Source organism: Chrysemys picta, chromosome 6, assembly GCF_011386835.1.
Source record: "Chrysemys picta bellii isolate R12L10 chromosome 6, ASM1138683v2, whole genome shotgun sequence".
NCBI classification, from domain to species: Eukaryota; Metazoa; Chordata; order Testudines; family Emydidae; genus Chrysemys; species Chrysemys picta.
Genome location: NC_088796.1, coordinates 77,765,601 through 77,784,573, shown reverse-complemented (window position 1 = coordinate 77,784,573; position 18,973 = coordinate 77,765,601). Strand labels below are relative to the sequence as shown.

At 39.5% G+C, this 18,973-nt stretch overlaps 1 protein-coding gene and 1 long non-coding RNA gene across 6 annotated transcripts in view; one reads left to right on the top strand and one right to left on the bottom strand.

The window, feature by feature from the left end:
- ZNF608 (zinc finger protein 608) overlaps window positions 1-18,622 on the top strand; it is a 105,653-nt gene extending 87,031 nt beyond the window's left edge. For 4 of the 5 annotated variants that reach the window (XM_005305168.5, XM_005305166.4, XM_005305165.4 and 1 more), the window contains 7 exons: window positions 9,109-9,196; window positions 9,697-12,148; window positions 13,845-14,262; window positions 14,805-14,977; window positions 15,913-16,066; window positions 17,312-17,393; window positions 18,468-18,622. In XM_005305168.5, the coding sequence (XP_005305225.1) occupies window positions 9,109-9,196; window positions 9,697-12,148; window positions 13,845-14,262; window positions 14,805-14,977; window positions 15,913-16,066; window positions 17,312-17,393; window positions 18,468-18,474 (3,374 nt within the window). In that variant the 3' untranslated portion in view covers window positions 18,475-18,622. Of the gene's footprint in view, window positions 1-9,108; window positions 9,197-9,696; window positions 12,149-13,844; window positions 14,263-14,804; window positions 14,978-15,912; window positions 16,067-17,311; window positions 17,398-18,467 lie in introns of those variants that run through there. The other variant, XM_005305167.5, reaches the window with a different exon arrangement.
- On the bottom strand, window positions 774-7,099 carry LOC112060159 (uncharacterized). The gene is made up of 3 exons (XR_002889466.3): window positions 6,966-7,099; window positions 2,405-2,530; window positions 774-912 (listed from the first exon to the last, which is right to left on the bottom strand). It is a non-coding gene; the product is annotated as an uncharacterized LOC112060159 (long non-coding RNA).
- Window positions 18,623-18,973: the final 351 nt, after the last annotated feature.

Here is an 18,973-nt window from a genome sequence, read left to right as displayed (position 1 = left end):
AGGTCATTCAGGCCCATGGACATTTTAGCCTCTGCAGGACTGTTTAGGGCAGCTGTCCCTATTAATGAGGCTAAGCTGGAACCTGTCAAGGTTTTATGGCGAACCCCATCTTCCCTGCCTCCCACTGCTAAAAGGATGGAAAAGGGATCTGAGCACTTCTATAACCAACCTCATCCAAGGTTCCTGGTAGTTGCTGCTACTAACAGAAAGAGAGGCGGAGATACCAGGACTCTACCCTGAAAAGAAAAGAAGCAAAAAAGCTAGACCTTGGTTGCCTCAGGATCTATGTCTCCATATAAATATCAAGGGAGCATTGAACCATCTGTTTAGCTTGGGTGGAGTTCCTTCCGCATATCAAGGGGCAAAATTTGTTGGTATTCATAGAAAATGGCAGCAATGGTCTGTGTAAACAAACAAGGGAGACCCATTTGATAAAGCGGAAAGCTTTATTCCAGAGGAATTTTATAGTTGAGGATCCTGAACCCAGAGGCTCTGCTGGGTCTCTACAATTTCAGCCTGCAGGATAGTATCGTGATGTTCAAAGACAAGCCCCCTGATGAGGCAAAGCAGGAGTTCAGTGCTATGGAGGAGATGGGGAAATTAATTTCCAAAACATCATTGCAAGCAAGCCTGGATGCAGCGGACTCTGTGGCTCGAGCTATGGCTTTCGCTATCATTATGTGATGTTCATCTTGGCTGCAGTCATCAGGTCTTCTCCAAGAGGAGCAACAAACCATCCAAGCCCTCACATTTGACGGTCCCTTGCTCTTTTCCAATAAGAGGCTTTATAGTCTTAAGGATTCAAGGAAGACCCTTAAGTCTCTGGAGATCTATACACCAGCAACAAAAAGAAAGCTGTTGCTCCCACAGCAGTCCCAATGGTTTCAGTCCTTCATGCCGCATTCCCAAGACCTGTCCAAAAAAAGGAGCAGAAGTTACAAGAGGCATCCTCCTCCTTCCTCCTCTTCTGCAGCTACCAGTTCTTATAGGCAAACTGGGTCCTCTATAAACAATCATTTTGACCTGTTGATTGAGAGCAGTCTACCACTCACCAGAGAACCATCTCTTCCCACCCCAATTTTTGCCAATTGTCTATCCCACTTCCTAAGTGTTCTGACACGCATTGCCATGGGTCAGTGAGTCTTAAGCATGGTGGAACTGGAATACACGCTTCAATTTATTTCTGTCCCCCCTTTCTACCTCCTTCCCTGTCTTTTTTCAGGGATCACTCTCATGAGAGCATCCTACATCAGGAGGTCCAGTCTCGCCTTCTCATGGGGGCCATACAAGAAGCTCCCATGTCATTCAGTGGAAGGGATTTTATTCCTTTTACTTCCTAATTCTGAAGGCAAAGCATGTGGGGCGGGGGCGGGAGAGGAGGAGAGGGAGGGGCGCTCTGAGGCCTATTTTAGATCTAAGGCAGCTAAACAAGGAAAACAAAAGGCTGTATGATTACTCTAGTGCTGAGGTCAGCAACCTTTCAGAAGTGGTGTGCTGAGTCTTCATTTATTCACTCTAATTTAAGGTTTTGTGTGCCAGTAATACATTTTAACGTTTTTAGAAGGTCTTTTTCTAAAAGTCTATAATATATAACTAAACTATTGTTGTATGTAAAGTAAATAAGGTTTTTAAAATGTTTAAGAAGCTTCATTTAAAATTAAATTAAAATGCAGAGCCCCCTGGACTGGTGGCCAGGACCCGGGCAGTGTGAGTGCCACTGAAAATCCACTCACGTGCCATCTTTGGCACAAGTGCCATAGGTTGCCTACTCCTGCTCTAGTGTCTATTACCCCTTCCTTAGATCCTGGGAACTGGTACGTTGCTCTTAACTTAAAGCGGTGCTGCTTCTCACATGGAGATTAACAGACAGTTTCTCAGATTTGTGATCAACAGATTCCACAACCAATCTGCAGTATTGCCTTTCAGCGGGAAGCGGTGGCCAACACATCCCTCGGCCCACACCGCTTCCCGCAGCCCCCATTGGCCTGGAATGGCGAACCACGGCCAATGGGAGCTGCGATTGGCCGAACCTCTGTACGCTGCAGGTAAACAAACCGTCCCGACCTGCCAGCGGATTTCCCTGACAGGCCACGTGCCAGAGGTTGCCGATTCCTGCCCTAGCCTATTCACAAAATGCATGGCTGTAGTAGTGGCATTCCTGCAAAAGTTGGGAGTCCATATGTTCCCCTACTTGGATGACTGGCTAGTAAGAAGGTGCGCCAGGTCTCTGGTACTATTCAACCCTAGCCACTATTCAGTCCACTTTTGACACTCTCTGGGGCTTCTAATCAATACAAAGAAATCTATCCTTTTGCCTTTCAAAGAATAGAATTTATTAGGGCAGCTCTGGATCTACAAAGGCCGGGGCTTTGCTACCAATCCCATCAACCTGAGAGCTGTTTACCTTCTGAGAGCTCAAAATACTCTGGCAGACCACCTGATCAGGTCATTCACAGGTCACCACAAGTGGTCTCTTCATCCATATGTGTTCACATCCATTTTCCAGTGGTGAGGAACTTCCCAAGTGGACCTGTTTGCAACAATAGCAAACAAAAATGTTATCTTTTTTGTTCGCAAGGGGATCACAGCCCAGGTTCACTGACAGATGCTTTCCTCCTACCCTGGTCACAAGGTCTGCTGTATGCTTTCTCTCCAGTTCCACTCCTTCCCAAAGTCACGTCCAAAGTCAAGAAATATTCTGCTTACCTTATTCTAATAGTCCCAGCATGGCCCCATCAGCATTAGTTTTCAACTCTACTAGCCCTATCCGTCAGAGCTCCACAGCTGTCTCCTTCATTACAAATTCAGGACCTCCTCCTGACAGTGTGGAAGTTTTATGGCTGACAACCTCAGAATGAGTTTTTCTCTAAGGTGATGCAGAAAGTTCTTCTAAATAATAGGAAGCTTTCAGCTGAGTCTACTTATCTTGCTAAATGGAAGAGATTGTCCATTTGTTCCTTTTTAAGAGGCATCCCTTCAGCTCAGGCTCCAGTTTGCTATATCTTAGACTATTTTTTGTTTCTGAAACAAGGGTTAGCACTTAGCCACCAGACTCTAATGGAACTAACTCAACCTTCTACCCTCCCATGTATAACTGATCAATTTTTTCAAACCCCAATGTCCCTCAGATTTCTAAAATGTTTGCTCAGATTATACCCTCCACGGTGGAGTTTAAATTTAGTTCTACGAAGGTTGACGGATTCACCCTTTGAGCCACTAGTGACTTGTTCTCTGTTGCACCTGTCTATGAAGGTGGCTTTCTTGGTTGCTATAACCTCAGTTAGGAGAGTACAGGAGCCTCCCTATACAATTTTCTTTAGGGACACCATTTTCCTTCGACCTCACCCAAAATTAAATGATTTCCGATTTTCACATTAATCAAGCAGTTTATTTACTGACTTTCTTTCCAAAGCTTCATTTGAATAAAGAAAAGTTCCATACTTCATATGTTAGAAGAACCTTGTTTTTTTTACTTTGATCAGACTAGGCCTTTTAAGTCTTTGTCTCAGCTCTTTGTTGCTGTTTCAGAAGAGTAAAGGGCCATGCAGTATCCACCCAGAGGATCTCTTCCTGGATTTCCAGCTTTATGCATTTAAGCTACTGATTACCCTGAGGGGCAATATCAGCCAAAGTGGTGGCTCACTCAGTCAGGTCGCAGGCAACTTCCATAGCCTTTCTGGCTTGTGTACCCATACTGGACATTTGTTGGGTGGTAACCTGGTCATCAGTCCATACATTTGCCTTTTACTATGACATCTCACATTAATCTAGAGATGATGCCAGATTTGGACAGGTGGTGCTGCAATCCCTGTTCAAATAGACTTCACACCCATCTCCAGTTCGAACTGCTTGTGAGTCATCTACAGTGGAGTGGACATGTGCTTATCACTCGAAGAACTATAAACAGTTACCTACCTTTCTGTAACTGTGGTTCTTAAAAGATAGTGTTACACGTGTCCATTCCACAACCTGTCCTCCTTCCCCTCTCTATCGGAGTATTTCTGTTAGGAAGGAACTGAGTGGGTTCAGGGGCAGCAGGGCCCTTTATATCTGCTTGCAATGGTGCAAGGCACCAGAGGGCACTCATGCTGTCCCGACAGGTACTGCTGGGGGATAAATCTCTGACAACTGTGCACGAGGCAAGCACATACCTAAAGTGAAATGGACATGTGCAACACATCTTGAAGAACAACAGTTATGGAAAGGTAGGTAACCATTTTTTACAGCTGTTTCCTATACCTTGGCACCCACCTAAGGTGAGATACTGTGACACACCTCTAAGAGTTTGTCTTCACTAGCTTTCCATCCACAATTCCCAGACAGGCCAAACCATTTCTCTGATAATACCTAGCGAAAGCATTCACAGAGTGGTGTAATTTGTAGTAGTTCTATGACTCATGAGATGTGCACACAGACATTTTTTTCATCTCTGTCAATTGAGTTTCTTCGGAACAGGAAGCAGCATCTGTCAGGATGTGAAGAACCACACAAGAGTCTGTAAACACTAAAGCACATGAGCTCTCAGCAAACGGGGGAGTTTTGTGGGTGAGATCAGGGAAGGGCCAGTGGATCTGCAGGTATGCTCCATGTGGATTCAGATGCAGCAAGATTAGAGGTTACTGGCCATGTAATGCTTCTGAAACCTGGCAAGAAGATCCCTTCCCCCTCAATCCCCAGTGAATTCCCGGTTATGTAGCTCTGTTACTTGAGTTGTGTGCCAGGATAAAGATTTGGACTAAAGGAGCCAATTATAATACATCTTTCAACAAGTCTTTTTTTTTTCTAGCTATCCAGTGTTTTGATCACATCCATTTTCATCTTCCAGAGCTCTGCTGCAGTGGGCCTTCCAGTTGTATGTCTCCTTATGAGGCATTCCTAAAATCCCATGTTGTTTCTGTTCACTCAAACCATGTCTGTTATAATTTTAGTTGATTAAAAGTGCTTCCTTCACTGCACATTCTTAGAGGACTTCCCTGTGGCTAAAGAGATTCTGTATTCTGTACATGAAGGAATGAGAATTCATCCTCTTCCATAACCTTTCTTAAAGAGTAGAGAGCGAAGGCTTCCTTTCTACAGATGTGTCTCAGAGGTGACCTAGATCATTCTGTTTCATTCTGGGCATGTTGTTACCAAAAAGATATTGTCAAATTAAAAGGAACTTTAGACCCAATTCCAGCAAAAAAACGTAAGCACATCGTTAACTTAAGCATGTGAGCAGTCCCATTGAAGTGAGACTATACACATGCTTAAAGTTAAGGATTGATGCCTTAGAAATGACCAACAAAAATGAGTAGGATATTAGTAGAACTGATTTATAAGGAAACTTACTCCTATTTGCTTGACACATTATTATTTTAAATGTACAGCATTGACTTTCTTATACTGGAAGGTCATTTGAATGTCTTCTAAGAATTATTGAATTACTTATTGATTTCAATTATTCTGTGCTTGTGCCTACTTCTGATGCCTGTCTCTGTGCTTTTTTCTTTTCTTTTCTTTTTTTTTACATGTAACATACATATACTCTATATATACACAATATAAAAACTATATATATTTAACATTATTAAGTACAGGGAAATATAACGGTATACAAGTCTATAAACACCAAAGAGGGAGAAGAATCATTTAGGATGATACATGTGGTTTTACCAAGAAGTAACAAAATGAATTTAACTAAGGTTAAATTTAGACAGAATATTAGGAAAATACAGAGAGAGTTCTAATGCTTTGGCATAATCTCCCAAGAGAAGACGTAGAAGCCCAGTTGCTTTGTACATTTAGAACAAGACGACAACATACTGAAAATGTACTTTAGGGAACAATTCTGTAGTAGCAGAGAGAGATGGGCTAGATAGCATAATAGAATTTTAAAGATGGGAAAGATCTATGATTTCCACTCTGAGGGTTATGGTCATTAGAACAAAATTAGATGAAAGCATTAACATTACCACTGAAATAGTATTTTAATGTATCCCCATGGTTCAGAAATTTAGAGTTGACATTTAGTTTGGAGCTTCTAGTTTGCAGAAACCAAATTTTCCAGTGAAAATCATTAATTTTCATCATATGGCACTTTCTTCCTTCAAGTTTTTGCCCATTCACTTGAGTAGGTCCAGGGATCACAAAATGTTAAATGATTTCAGCACTTGAGTAAAATGCTATACCATTTATTTTCCGAAAGCCAAAACTTGCCATTCTCATTTGGCTCTAGTGGCATATATGGTCTGAATGTACACTTCCTTATATGAGAGCAATCCACACAGGGATTTATATGAAAGCAACTCTGGATATGTTTGCTCAATTTTTACAGACACGGTTATAAATAGATATTTTTATAGAGGAATATCAGTCTGCAATTATAAAGCTCCTATGCAGAGGAGCCTTGTAGATGGATGAGATTCCTCAAAGGGTATAACTACTCTCTCCCCTCCTCCTTCTTGAAGATGAAACTACCTCATTTATTTGTTTTTTTATCAATCACAATATAATATTGCTCTGGTGTTATTGACCACTCAGCTAAAGCTTCTATAAATGATAACAGATTGGAATGGTTTACTATTTGGAGGTATCAGCTTTATTTAGGCCAGTATTTATAAAATCTTACCCTGCCTTAAACAGTGCCACAGATGATTAATGATTAATTACTTCTTTTTTTAAAATAATCCTTTTCTTAATCCTGTTTTCCTGTGAGCAAATTCAGTTCTTACAGTTTTGAATAGGTTTGAATGCTATCTTAAACAGTTCAATGACATGAGTCTCAGTGTATAAACACAACGCAGTTTAGCAGACAGTAACCTTTTCGTCACATTGACAAGCCTAGTTAGTGCAAACAAACCAGTGTTTGATTTACAGAGTCAAGAAGCATTAGGCAAGCCTCTCTCATTGTTGGGATTATTCCTGCCCGATAAAACAGTTTCTGCATATACAGTCTCACTCACTCAGTCAGTCACCCTCTCACTTACTCACTGCTCTGTTCTGTGATGTTGCATCATTTTTCCCCTTTGAAGCTCATTTATCTGAGCACTTGCTTTTTGTGGCTGTGCTGCAGTGTTCAGCCCAGCCAATCAGATAGTAATGTTCGCAGCAGGAGTTGGCCAATCCAAAGCCTGCTTTTGCTGGAAACGTGAAACCCTTAGGGGAATGCAATAACAAAAGCCTTTCACTGCAGACAAATGTTAAGTGTCTGTGCAGACTTTTCCTGGTTTTAATTTTATTACTCTAAGAATGGAGGGTTTGTTGTTTCTTTCATGTTTCCTTTCAAGCAATTTTAATTATACATTTGTGCTACATCAGAGACTTTGAAACACAGTGATTCAGCCTATTGCATCTAAAGCTAAAATGCAGTAACCTTCTGGCAATACAAATATATTCCAGTGCTGTAAATATAGCTGACATGCTGAAGAATTTTAAGCAGCTGGAAAGGTCTCTGACACCACACACGATGCCCTAGAGAGCAAATGATGAGAAAAACATCACACACACACACACCCCTAGCTTTGTCAGGTGTTTGTTTTTTATTTTAAGGGGGTCGGGATAAAATGTATGTCCCCAGCTATTCCATTTTGTTAATATCAAAGCATAGATGATAAAAAAATAAATTTAATTTAACTGATTGTCTAAATAGGAATTTTAGCCTGATCTTTTATACCCTGGGAGCCTGTTTTTAACCTTGGTTGAAGAGTGGTTTATTTTTTGTCTTTTAGACGTTACCACAATATATGGTATTCTACTGTCAACTTATAATAATAGCAACTTAAAACCATATGGGGAACCATTTTCAAATCTGCTATTGAGAATTTTCAAGGAAATCCCTTCTTCCCTAGTACTTTAGCTAACAGCACTTCAAATATTTTCCTGCCGTTAAAAGGGCCCTAAGGAAATAAGCTGGAGGTTACATGTTTACTTTACATTGGTGCTTCAGAGTGGGATAGTTTTAGTGTAAAATTAGAAATCACTCTGGTAACACAAAGCAAGCAGACAGGCTAGAAACGTATTTGGCACAGTGCCATTATTCTTTCCATTGTAGGCAAGCTAGAGCTAGCTAGAACAAGGAGAGTGTAGAGAAATACAAACCATAAGATTTGTGTGTGTAGTTTTAGTTAAAATATTAGTTCTTTAGAATTAATTTCTGTGAATCTGCTAACATTTTGCACCATGCCTCTTCTTCTGCCTAGGTGAAATTAATCTTTTCAGCATGCATTCTAAAGAGAAATGATAACTGATTCAGAATATTACCTTATGTTTATCTACAGTATCTAATGAATTAAAGGGTAATTATGTTGACTAGTCCACAAACATGATTATAAATTGTCTCTCTGTGAAAAAGTGTTGAGAGAAATCTGAATGGGTTTGAATGACACCCTCCATTAATTTTTTTTAAAAGAAGCCCCAACAGTGCATACTTAATAATACATTGATTTTTCAGATAAAACAAAATTTTAAGCCTGCATTTATTGTGCGGATTTATTTAAATGTTAACAGAAGTATTTTTAAAGCAAAGCTTTAAACGATGAAGACATTAACATTGAAACAGCACATTGGGTTTTTTTATTATTATTATTTGTCTTCCTAAATGCCTCAATTTAGGTTGGAGGCCAAGTTAATTGAAGGCTCACAACGAGAAAGAGAATGCAAATAATATGGAGGGTTTGTAGATATCCTTATCTAACAAAACTTGTGTGTGTGGTGATTTGGATATTGGTCATTTCAAATAAATAATATCACTACTATAGTATTGTTGAAAACAAAGCACATTCTTCTGAGTCACCTACTGATTTAAACACTGGTAACTGGTGCTCAGTTTATGCTGGCTGCCTGCCAAATGAAAGCAATTATGTGCAGTAATAGCAAAATTAAGAGGTGAATGTTGCCGTTTTACAGCAGGACATGGCAAAAACCATTTCCTTCTGTCAGCTGTATCTTGATCACACACGCACACACACACTCTTTCCTGTGGGTTTTAACTTGAGGTCACTGAAACCAGAAAAGAGGAAGAGTGTAGACCACAGCTTTTGAAAGCAAATAAGAATGGGGCTCTGTTCGTTTTTGTTTTTTTTTTAAAGTTGTTGTAACTGTGATAATATTTTGTTTCTCTTCCTCCTACAGGTGTCCTAGTGGTAAATGTTACATGGCGGAACAAGACTTATGTCGGGACCCTGCTGGATTGTACAAAGCATGATTGGGCCCCTCCCAGGTAGGCAGTCATTCTGGGACTGTTTTTTCTCTACTCTTTTCCCTCCTCCCCCCCTTCCCCCCCAAAATCTTTGGCAAGAAACTGTACAGAGATTAATAAAGAACAACTGTATATACATGAAACCATTCAGAAGAGAAATGAGTAATTCTCTTACACACTGCAAAATGCAGATGTTGAGCTGGCAATTTGTATTTCCTAATTGTTATGTTACTGAAAAAATGTCTGAAATTAAACTGAAATTGAGTTTATTTTAAAATATTTTCTTGGATACTAAGAAATACTTTTTTTCTCTTTGTCAGTAATATTCCTGAAGCAAATGTTTTTTTCTTTCATGACGTTCCTATTTGAAAGAGCACCTTTCCTCTAACAGCATTGCAGATTCTGTTACATGAAGCCGTGTCATTCTGATATTTGAAATATCAGTTAATGGTTGAAATAGCTGATGGTGTCTGGTGGTGATGTTTTAGTCTCTGTTCTGACATCTGCTCTTCTTAACTTAGGTTTTGTGAATCGCCAACAAGTGACCTGGAAATGCGAGGAGGTCGGGGGAGAGGAAAGCGAGCAAGGTCTGCTGCAGCTGCACCTGGAAATGATGTTAGCTTTACAGAGTCAAGAGGACTGCAGAACAAGAACAGGGGTGGTGCCAATGGGAAGGGGAGGCGAGGCAGCCTTAATTCAAGTGGACGCAGGACACCTCCAAATTGTGCAGTTGACGATGTCAAAGCCAGCCCCTCATCCACGAATAAGAGGAAAAATAAGCCTCCAATGGAGCTAGACTTGAACTCCAGTTCAGAGGACAATAAATCTGGAAAGCGCATTCGCACCAATTCTAGAAGCACTCCAACCACCCCACAGGGGAAACTTGAGACTACTTTTTTGGACCAAGGCTGCTCTTCTCCAGTATTGATTGATTGCCCTCACCCCAATTGCAACAAAAAGTACAAGCACATTAATGGACTGCGTTACCACCAGGCTCATGCACATTTAGATCCAGAAAACAAACTGGAGTTTGAGCCTGACAGTGAAGATAAAATTTCAGACTGTGAGGAAGCATTAAGTAATGTGGCACTTGAATGCAGTGAGCCAAGCACAAGTATATCAAGTTTTGATCAGCTAAAAGCACCAACATCTCCTTGCCCTCTTAATACCCCTGGGACACCCAAGGGGAAAAGGGAGTTGACCAATAATGGCCCAACTTCAATCATCAGTTCTAAAACTGGCAAGAATTCTGGTAAAAAGAAGGGCCCAAATAGTGAATTGAACAGCCTTCCTGTAATTTCTAATATGGCAGCCACGCTGGACAATTGTTCAGTAGCAGATGGCAGTTTGGCCTCTGAAATGCCCAAACTGGAAGCTGAAGGACTAGTAGACAAGAAAAATGTGGGAGATAAAGACAAGGGCAAAAAAGCCAATACTTGCAAAGTGGATAAAAATCTGTCAAAACTTAAAACAGCCAGGCCCATTGCCCCAGCTCCAGCTCCTACTCCTCCCCAATTAATAGCTATACCCACTACAGCCTTTACAACCACCACTACAGGGACAATACCAGGATTGCCCTCACTCACAACCACTGTTGTTCAGGCTACACCAAAGAGCCCTCCGTTAAAACCTATTCAACCAAAGCCCACAATTATGGGAGAGCCAAGCACTGTAAACCCAGCTCTCACATCACTCAAAGACAAAAAGAAAAAGGAGAAGAGAAAGCTGAAGGACAAAGAAAGCAAAGAGACTGGAAGTCCTAAAATGGATTCTAAGCTGGGAAAGCTAGAGGATTCAAAAGGGTCTGGGAAAGATTTATCTGGACATTTTTTAAAGGACCATCTCAACAAGAATGAAGTGTTAGCTAATGGACTGTCAGAGTCTCAAGAGAGCAGGATGGCAAGTATTAAAGCTGAAGCGGATAAGGTTTACACTTTCACAGACAATGCACCCAGCCCTTCTATAGGGAGTGCCTCCAGAATGGAATGCAGCACTTTGGTGAATGGACAATCTTCTTTGGTGCCACTGCATGTGTTGACACAAAATGGTGCAGATAGTGCAGCTGCTAAAACCAACAGCCCAGCTTACTCTGATATTTCTGATGCTGCAGATGATGGTGGTTCTGACAGCAGGTCAGAGGACATGAGGTCAAAGGCCAGCTCTCCTTCAGATATTATTTCTAATAAGGAAAGTGTTGTAAAAGGACATTCTTCAATCACAGCACAATCATCACAAGTAAAAGAGTCCCATTCTCCCTATTACCATGGCTACGATCCTTATTATTCTCCAAGTTACATGCACTCTGGACAAGTCAGCACCCCTGCAGCTGGGAACAGCAGTACCTCACAGGGACTGAAGATCAAAAAGGAGGCCGAGGAAGAGGCTGAAAAGAAAGACAAGACAGAAGCATCAGATTCCAAGAAAAATGATACTAATTCCACTAATTTACAGCCTCAGCATCAGTCAGTAATAACTCAGAGACATCCTGCACTTGCCCAGTCACTTTATTATGGACAGTATGCCTATGGGCTTTACATGGACCAAAAGTCCTTAATGGCCTCTAACCCTGCCTATAGGCAGCAGTATGAAAAATATTATGAGGACCAGAGACTGGCAGAGCAGAAAATGGCACAAACTGGGAGAGACTGTGAAAGGAAGAGCGAACCTTCACTGAAGGAACTAGGAAAGGATGACAACAAGCAGAAAAATATCCCCTCTGCTACTATCTCAAAGGCTCCTTCAGTTCCAGAGACAAGCAAAAATAACACTAAAATAGGGTCATCAGTCCCCAGCAAAGCTGAAGAGACAAGCAAATCACAGATTCTTTCCAATCACCAGCAGCAGCTTCAGTCTGATAGTTTCAAAGCCAAACAAATGGAAAACCATCAGCTTATAAAGGAGGCTGTGGAAATGAAATCTGTTATGGACTCAATGAAACAGACAGGAGTAGATCCTACCACAAGATTTAAACAGGTGAGGCCACTGGAACTTGAACACGGATAATCTTGAATTATTCTTAAGGTTTTACTGACACGATTTTGTTGTATTTTTCTATCTTACCTAAAGGGTCAAACTCTGCCACCCTTTCTGACGTTGAGTAGTACCTTATTCCTTGAGTAGATCTATTGCTTTCAGTGGGGCTTTTGAAAGAGGGGAAACCGAGCATGAGTAGAGGTGACAGAATCCAGGTTTAAGAAATTAATTAGAAATTTTTTAATCTTAATTATCAGAATTCATGTTTTCATATAGAAACAAGTAAAATTAAAACTCTTAAATGTAAATTTCAGTCATTCTGCTTAGTGCAGCAGAGTGAAATTTCAAGAAATAGCACCTTTCACTATGAATGAAGTGCAAAGTAGATTTGAAAAATGGCTTGGGGTTTTTTTGGTTTTGTTTTGTTTTTTAATGACATCTGACATTTACTAAAGAAGGGCGAGCAGATTCTTTGATGCTCAACTCTTTATCCTAATCCAGCATGACCTTTTCAAAATTGTTAAGGGGACATCCTTCCCTATCTGTCCTCAGTAAGCTCCTGACCTCTGTGGGCCCACACAATGGGTAAAATCCTGGCCCCACTGAAGTCAACGATGGTTTTACCACTCTGGCTCCTCCTGGTCTTCCCACATCTTAGACAGCCTTCCAATCCATACCCCTGCCAAGACATGTTACTGTTTCTTTGCTGTGATCCAGTGCTCCCACACTGAATATCCTCATGCTCTGGCATTTGACACATTCCAGATTTCATCTTAATAAGCCATCTTTCAAAGTAAGGCTGAGGGTCATGGAATGAGAAGGAAAGTGGGATAGTTCAAGTCTGGATAGGAGAAGATTTCTATGGACAATGATGAGTATCTGAACCAAAGCTAATCCAGTTTACCTATTACTATTTCTTATGCTGTGAACATTCACCATTAAAGTAAAATAATAGTAATTAGCCCTTGTATATCTCATAAAAAAATAATGTTATTTTGTTATTCAGTAAAGATAGTGCTGTTTTATGTAACCCTGTAAAGACACCACATACCCACTCTTTAACATGTTTATAAACTGTTTTATAATAGTTAGACATATTCTACACACATTTCTCAAACCCTGACCTCAATCCTGTGAACAGTGATTTTATAACTTTATCCATGAGAAGAGTCCCACTGAGTTGAGTGGGACTGTAATGCATAGAGTTACTCAAGTATACAAATGTTGGCAGGATCAAGGCCAAGGTAAGCACCTTTCCAGCAAGATCCATTTTTCAGGTTGCAGGTTATTGAAGTCCTTTGACGTAGCATTAGCAATGTTGTAGTTCACAGATAGGAAAATCTCTCTATGGCCATTAATCAAAATACATGTATAGTATGATCACATAGGTGTTAAAATTAATATGTATGTAATTTGTGATTAAACTAGTTAAAGGCATGGGAAAGGATATAAAATGAAATAATTCAATCAGATTATGATAGACGTTTATTGCTATTACATTGTAATGTTGGCTGGAGTTTGAGCTTAAAAGTATACTGAACCTATAAGAAGCATGTCTGTCCTATAATATACATAATCTGGGTGTGTTGTTAACATTTCTATAAAAAAAGACATCTACAGAAGTATGACAAATATCAATAACTATCTTGTTTCACAATGTGCATTTAGAACAAAATGTATTTCTCCCTCATATCAGGATGCAGATTCAAGAACATGGCATCATTATGTCTACCAGCCCAAATACCTTGATCAGCAAAAATCAGAAGAACTTGATCGGGAGAAAAAACTAAAAGAAGACAGCCCTAGAAAAACACCTAATAAGGAAGGTTCCATATCCAACCTCCCTGTCTCATTAACAAGCATTAAAGAGGAACCGAAAGAGGTCAAGCGTTCTGATTCCCAGTCATTGGAGGAGAGCAAGATCAAAAACGATGATCGAAAGACTCCTGTAAATTGGAAGGACTCTCGGGGTGCTAGAGTGGCCGTTTCCTCACCAATGAGTCAGCATCAGTCATATATACAGTACTTGCACGCTTATCCTTACCCACAGATGTATGATCCCAACCATCCTGCATACCGTGCAGTCTCTCCTGTTCTAATGCACAGCTATCCTGGTACGTGTTCTGTAACTGGCATTGTACACTAGTAAAGATTTACACACTAACAGTGCAGTAAAACCTACATTTTAATATTGGCTGTTAGCAGCTTCACGAATGACATTTGTTTTGCTTGTTCTTATGCTAGGGAAAGTTCTGCAGATTAAACTGATTTAATACAAGATGTTCCTTTTATGAACTGTCAGAGTTCCCAGTTACAGTTTCCACAACCCCTGACAGGCTGCTGTTGCTGTTAGACTGACAGATAGTTTATTGCCTATAAAAATATTCTAAGCACTTACTGTCAGAACCATTATAGTTACTATTCCTTTCACTTAAGAGGACCCATAAATGTCTGAAATGTCTGTAAGCTCAACCCTCTTTATAACCTCCATTCATCAGGGTGAATTAGCTGAAAAAATGGAAGAACAAAGATACAATTTTATAGTCACATGATCCATTTTTGATTGAATCCACTGTATAGGAATCTCTCCACCCTACATTGGTATAACCAAATGTAAAAACAGTAACTTGATGTGGCATTTATTGTTTATCTGCAGGGGCCTATCTCTCGCCAGGATTTCATTATCCTGTTTATGGGAAGATGTCAGGGAGAGAAGAGGCGGAGAAAGTCAATACCAGCCCTAGCATCAACGCAAAATCAACCACTGAATCTAAAGCACTGGATTTGCTCCAGCAGCATGCCAACCAGTACCGCAGCAAGTCCCCTGCCGTAAGGCTTATCTGTTGTTCTTGAACAGCAATACATTTGGGTTGGGTAGAGAAAGGGCAGGGAACATCATCCAAAAATGTGCATAGTCAAGCTATGAATTCAAGATGTTTTTTATATCAGCATTTAAATCAAAAGTAATTTAAAATCAGGGTGCTTCCCTGGCATATACTGGAAGTGACAAGTATAACAGGTTTCTTGCTAATATACTTTCTAATAGAAGTAGTAGATTCATATGGAAATCCAGATTCATAGATAGCTCTTGGTACATGGTATGCTTTATTACAGTTTACCAAGAAGCTCCTGTTTGAAAACAGATAATGAGATTAAAAAGTTGAACTATGGGATTTGATAATATCCCTTCAATATATTTGCTGCAGAGCTGTTATCTTCTGAATAGCAAATTACTAAAATCCTGTTTTGGAGACTTCCATGTTAGAGTAAACAGTGTTACTTTGCCTTCAGATAAGAGGGTAAAAGTTTTAATTGATGAAAGCAAGTTGCTGACCCTAAAGATAGTTTTGAAATAGCTCTCTGATCCTGAGAGTTGGTTCAGTTCCCAGTGCAAATGAAAGAAGTCCAAGGACTGATTTACACCAGCTGCCACCAGCTCAAATAGGCTGTTAGAGCAGCCGGGAACCAGCCTGGCATAAGGGAGCCTAGGCCATCCCCCCCTGCAGATTTAGTGGGAGAAGAGGTGGTTTGTGGCTGCTATGTGATGCCTGAGGATCCCTTTATCCTGAGAATATGGCTACACCAGCTTTAGGGCAGCTTTGTATTCTGGGGAGCAAGGCAAATCCACTCCAGTGTACTGGAGAATCAGTCTCATAGTTTGTGTTTAAATGTCCATTGCTAAATACACAGAGTCAGTGTATTGGTTGTGATATTCTCAATTTAAAAAATATTATATACAATTTCTTTTACCTTTTTATTGTCAGCCTGTGGAAAAATCTACAGCTGAGCGTGAGCGGGAAGCAGAGAGGGAGCGAGATCGCCACTCCCCCTTTAGCCAGCGGCACCTTCATACACACCACCACACACACGTTGGAATGGGCTACCCACTTATACCTGGGCAATATGACCCATTTCAAGGTGAGCTGTGGCTTCTGACTGTAGGATCTACGTGTCTTTTAAAGTTGTTTAATTGATGTTACAAGTATGATGTGAAGCTATTTTAATAGAAACCCGTGTTTTACGGAAACCAGAAAAAATAGTTTATATCTAGGGAGAAAGCTTGAAAACACGCAGCAAGGACTAAGCTGGTAACACCAAATTACACTATAACTACAGCTTCATGCTTGAGTAATACTGTTTTAGAACTCACCACTGATTGCCAGTAAATTATTAAATTTTTACTTGTCAGCTAGGATATCATTCAAATGAGTATTTTCAACCATAATAAAAACTGACAGTAACTGATTAGAAAGAGGTAAAAAAATAAACCTTTTTACACAATTAGTCTTGTGTAAACAATGGAGAGAGCATGGCAAAGAGAAAAGCTTTTAATTTTGAACCAATTTTATGTACAGCAGAGACCCTGCAGTCAACCTTGAGATTGTCACAGCTACAGCTTCTCAAATAGCACATGATCTGTTTTTATTTAGGTGAATACAGCACATATTGTTGCAGTCAAGGAAAAAGAACCACAAGAAGAGATGCATGAAAGATTATTAATTTCCCCTTGATTTACACCACTTTTTCTTCCTTTTCTGACACTGTTCTAGCAGAATTAAAAGATTTCCTCCTGCAGTGAAGTACACATGAGTACAGTTTGTAGCTAAAATGACATTAATTCATTGTGTTCTCTCAGTGCCTTAGAGTCATTTTCCTATGCAAAAGTCTTAAATATTTCTAAATTTGATTCAGTGATTCCATACGCCTTATGGGATGCATTATGCTCATTCAGTGGGAGAAATTTAAAAATAAGTTACTATGGAAGTATTGTATTCCAAGCAGCTAGTATTCGTTTCTGTAATTCACTGTGACTTTTGATTCTTGTTGTTTCCTGGTACCCATTATTTCGACTGAGCTTCGGATTCAGGAATTCATACAAACCGTTTAGCACAGTATAGTGCTTGGAAAGAAACACAGTAAGGTAGAATGCCATATTTTCTTGTAAAATGCCTATTAAGGAGAATTCAGTACATTCTATTAAGGCACATTGATCAGACCAGGCAAATTGTCTTACCTCTCTTGCCTGAACTATTTGATATATGCATCCTGCAAAAAGTGATTGGCTGCTATTTATGGTTTTTGCACTGACGACTATACTTGTCTCTCTGAACACCATAAAATCCAGAAGTATATCCACAGTCTTTTGTTTCTTCTTTCCTTCAGGGTTGACCTCTGCTGCCCTTGTTGCCACTCAGCAGGTGGCTGCTCAGGCATCTGCATCTGGTATGTTTCCTGCACAAAGAAGGTAAATATCTTGTAAACCTTAAATTATACTTACATAGACATCTTAATAGGGAGGGAGGAAGCAAATTATAGGTTTCTAAGACTAGAGGTCTGCATCCCTATAGACAGCAGCTTTTATTGAGAGGGGAGGGGTTATAGGGTTTTTTTAGTTAATTGTAGCTCTATTCTTCCTAACAAGACACTTGTCTTTGACGCTCATACTATAATCATAATGTAGATAATTAATCAATGAAATAGACTGCCTGTCGTCTGAGATTTTCAGAGACTATCCTTTACCTCTTGGTACTATTAAAGTAAAACAATCTATTATGAAGTATATAATTAGGATTCAAAATGTTTTCATAAAAGGCAAGTAAGGGATTAATTTTGGAGTAGATCCATCTAAAGTTGAGTAAACTTCTGCTCTTATGTATAAGTACAAGTATATCTGGCTTCCTGATTTGCAGATACTTTTATTGGAAATAAAATATTTTTAGAAGGTGCATTAAAGATTATATTATTTTAAAGTTACCTAGGAATCAAATGTATTTGCCTTTAAACTATTTACCTGCTTTTAAATAGAATTTACTTTTCAACCTCTAAAGGAAATGAAAACCTTATATATAATAAAAATTCTGTCTTAAGTGAAAAGCTCAACTCTGCCTTAACAGTGGAGTCTCCACCAACACCTCCAGGATAAATCTTATGCAGTAAAATTAACAACTTCCATGATTTTATCACAAGTCCCGTGATATATGCTGTTTTTCTTAAAGTCGCAGACCCCCAGAGGCAAGTGATTACATGAGAATCTCAGCTTTCATTTGAATAAAAAGCAAGTTTTTAGCACTCAGTGTTGCAGAGAAATGCCTGAGCATATGACCCGAGTGCACCCTAAAGGTTCAGAAACTAGAAGAGACACACTATTCCTCTCCCCCTCTCAATTTATTAAAATCTCATGATTTGGAGCAGGAGGCTGGGGTTGGCAATACTAACTAGATGTGGTTAGTTTCATAGTTGTTGTGCATTTCAAGAGTTCAGAGTTAAATGATGGAAAAGGATATCATACTAAAACCTCTTTTTTTTTTTTTTTTTTTAGAGAATGAGGAGTTTGGAAATGTACATTGTCATGTGACTGGATCACATGAGGAAGCGCTTTATTACAGACATCAGTTCCATGGTGTTATTTTGAAATGCCTTAATGGCAGGCAAAAACCAGTCATTTCATTTTTGTAAATTGCAGATTTTATCACAGAGTAACAAATGTTGCTGTAATTAGACTTCTGTTTTTTTTATATATATATATATATATGCGCGTATATATATATATAAATATATATATATTCTTTACTTTTTTTGTATCGGTAACCAGGCTCGCACACAGGGTCTGCTGCTAAGTTGCAAACCACACAATAAAGGAAAAATGTATTTGTCTTGTTTAGAAAAATGTTAACCACAAAAGGCCGTTTTTCTTTTCTTTTTGCTTTTTAATTGTAAATAAATAATATTATGTATCAGTGTGCCTGATCCTTGCATACCCTTCTAATATTGCCCACAAGCCCTCAGAGAGGCTAACTGTGATGATGACACTTTGGTACAATTTAG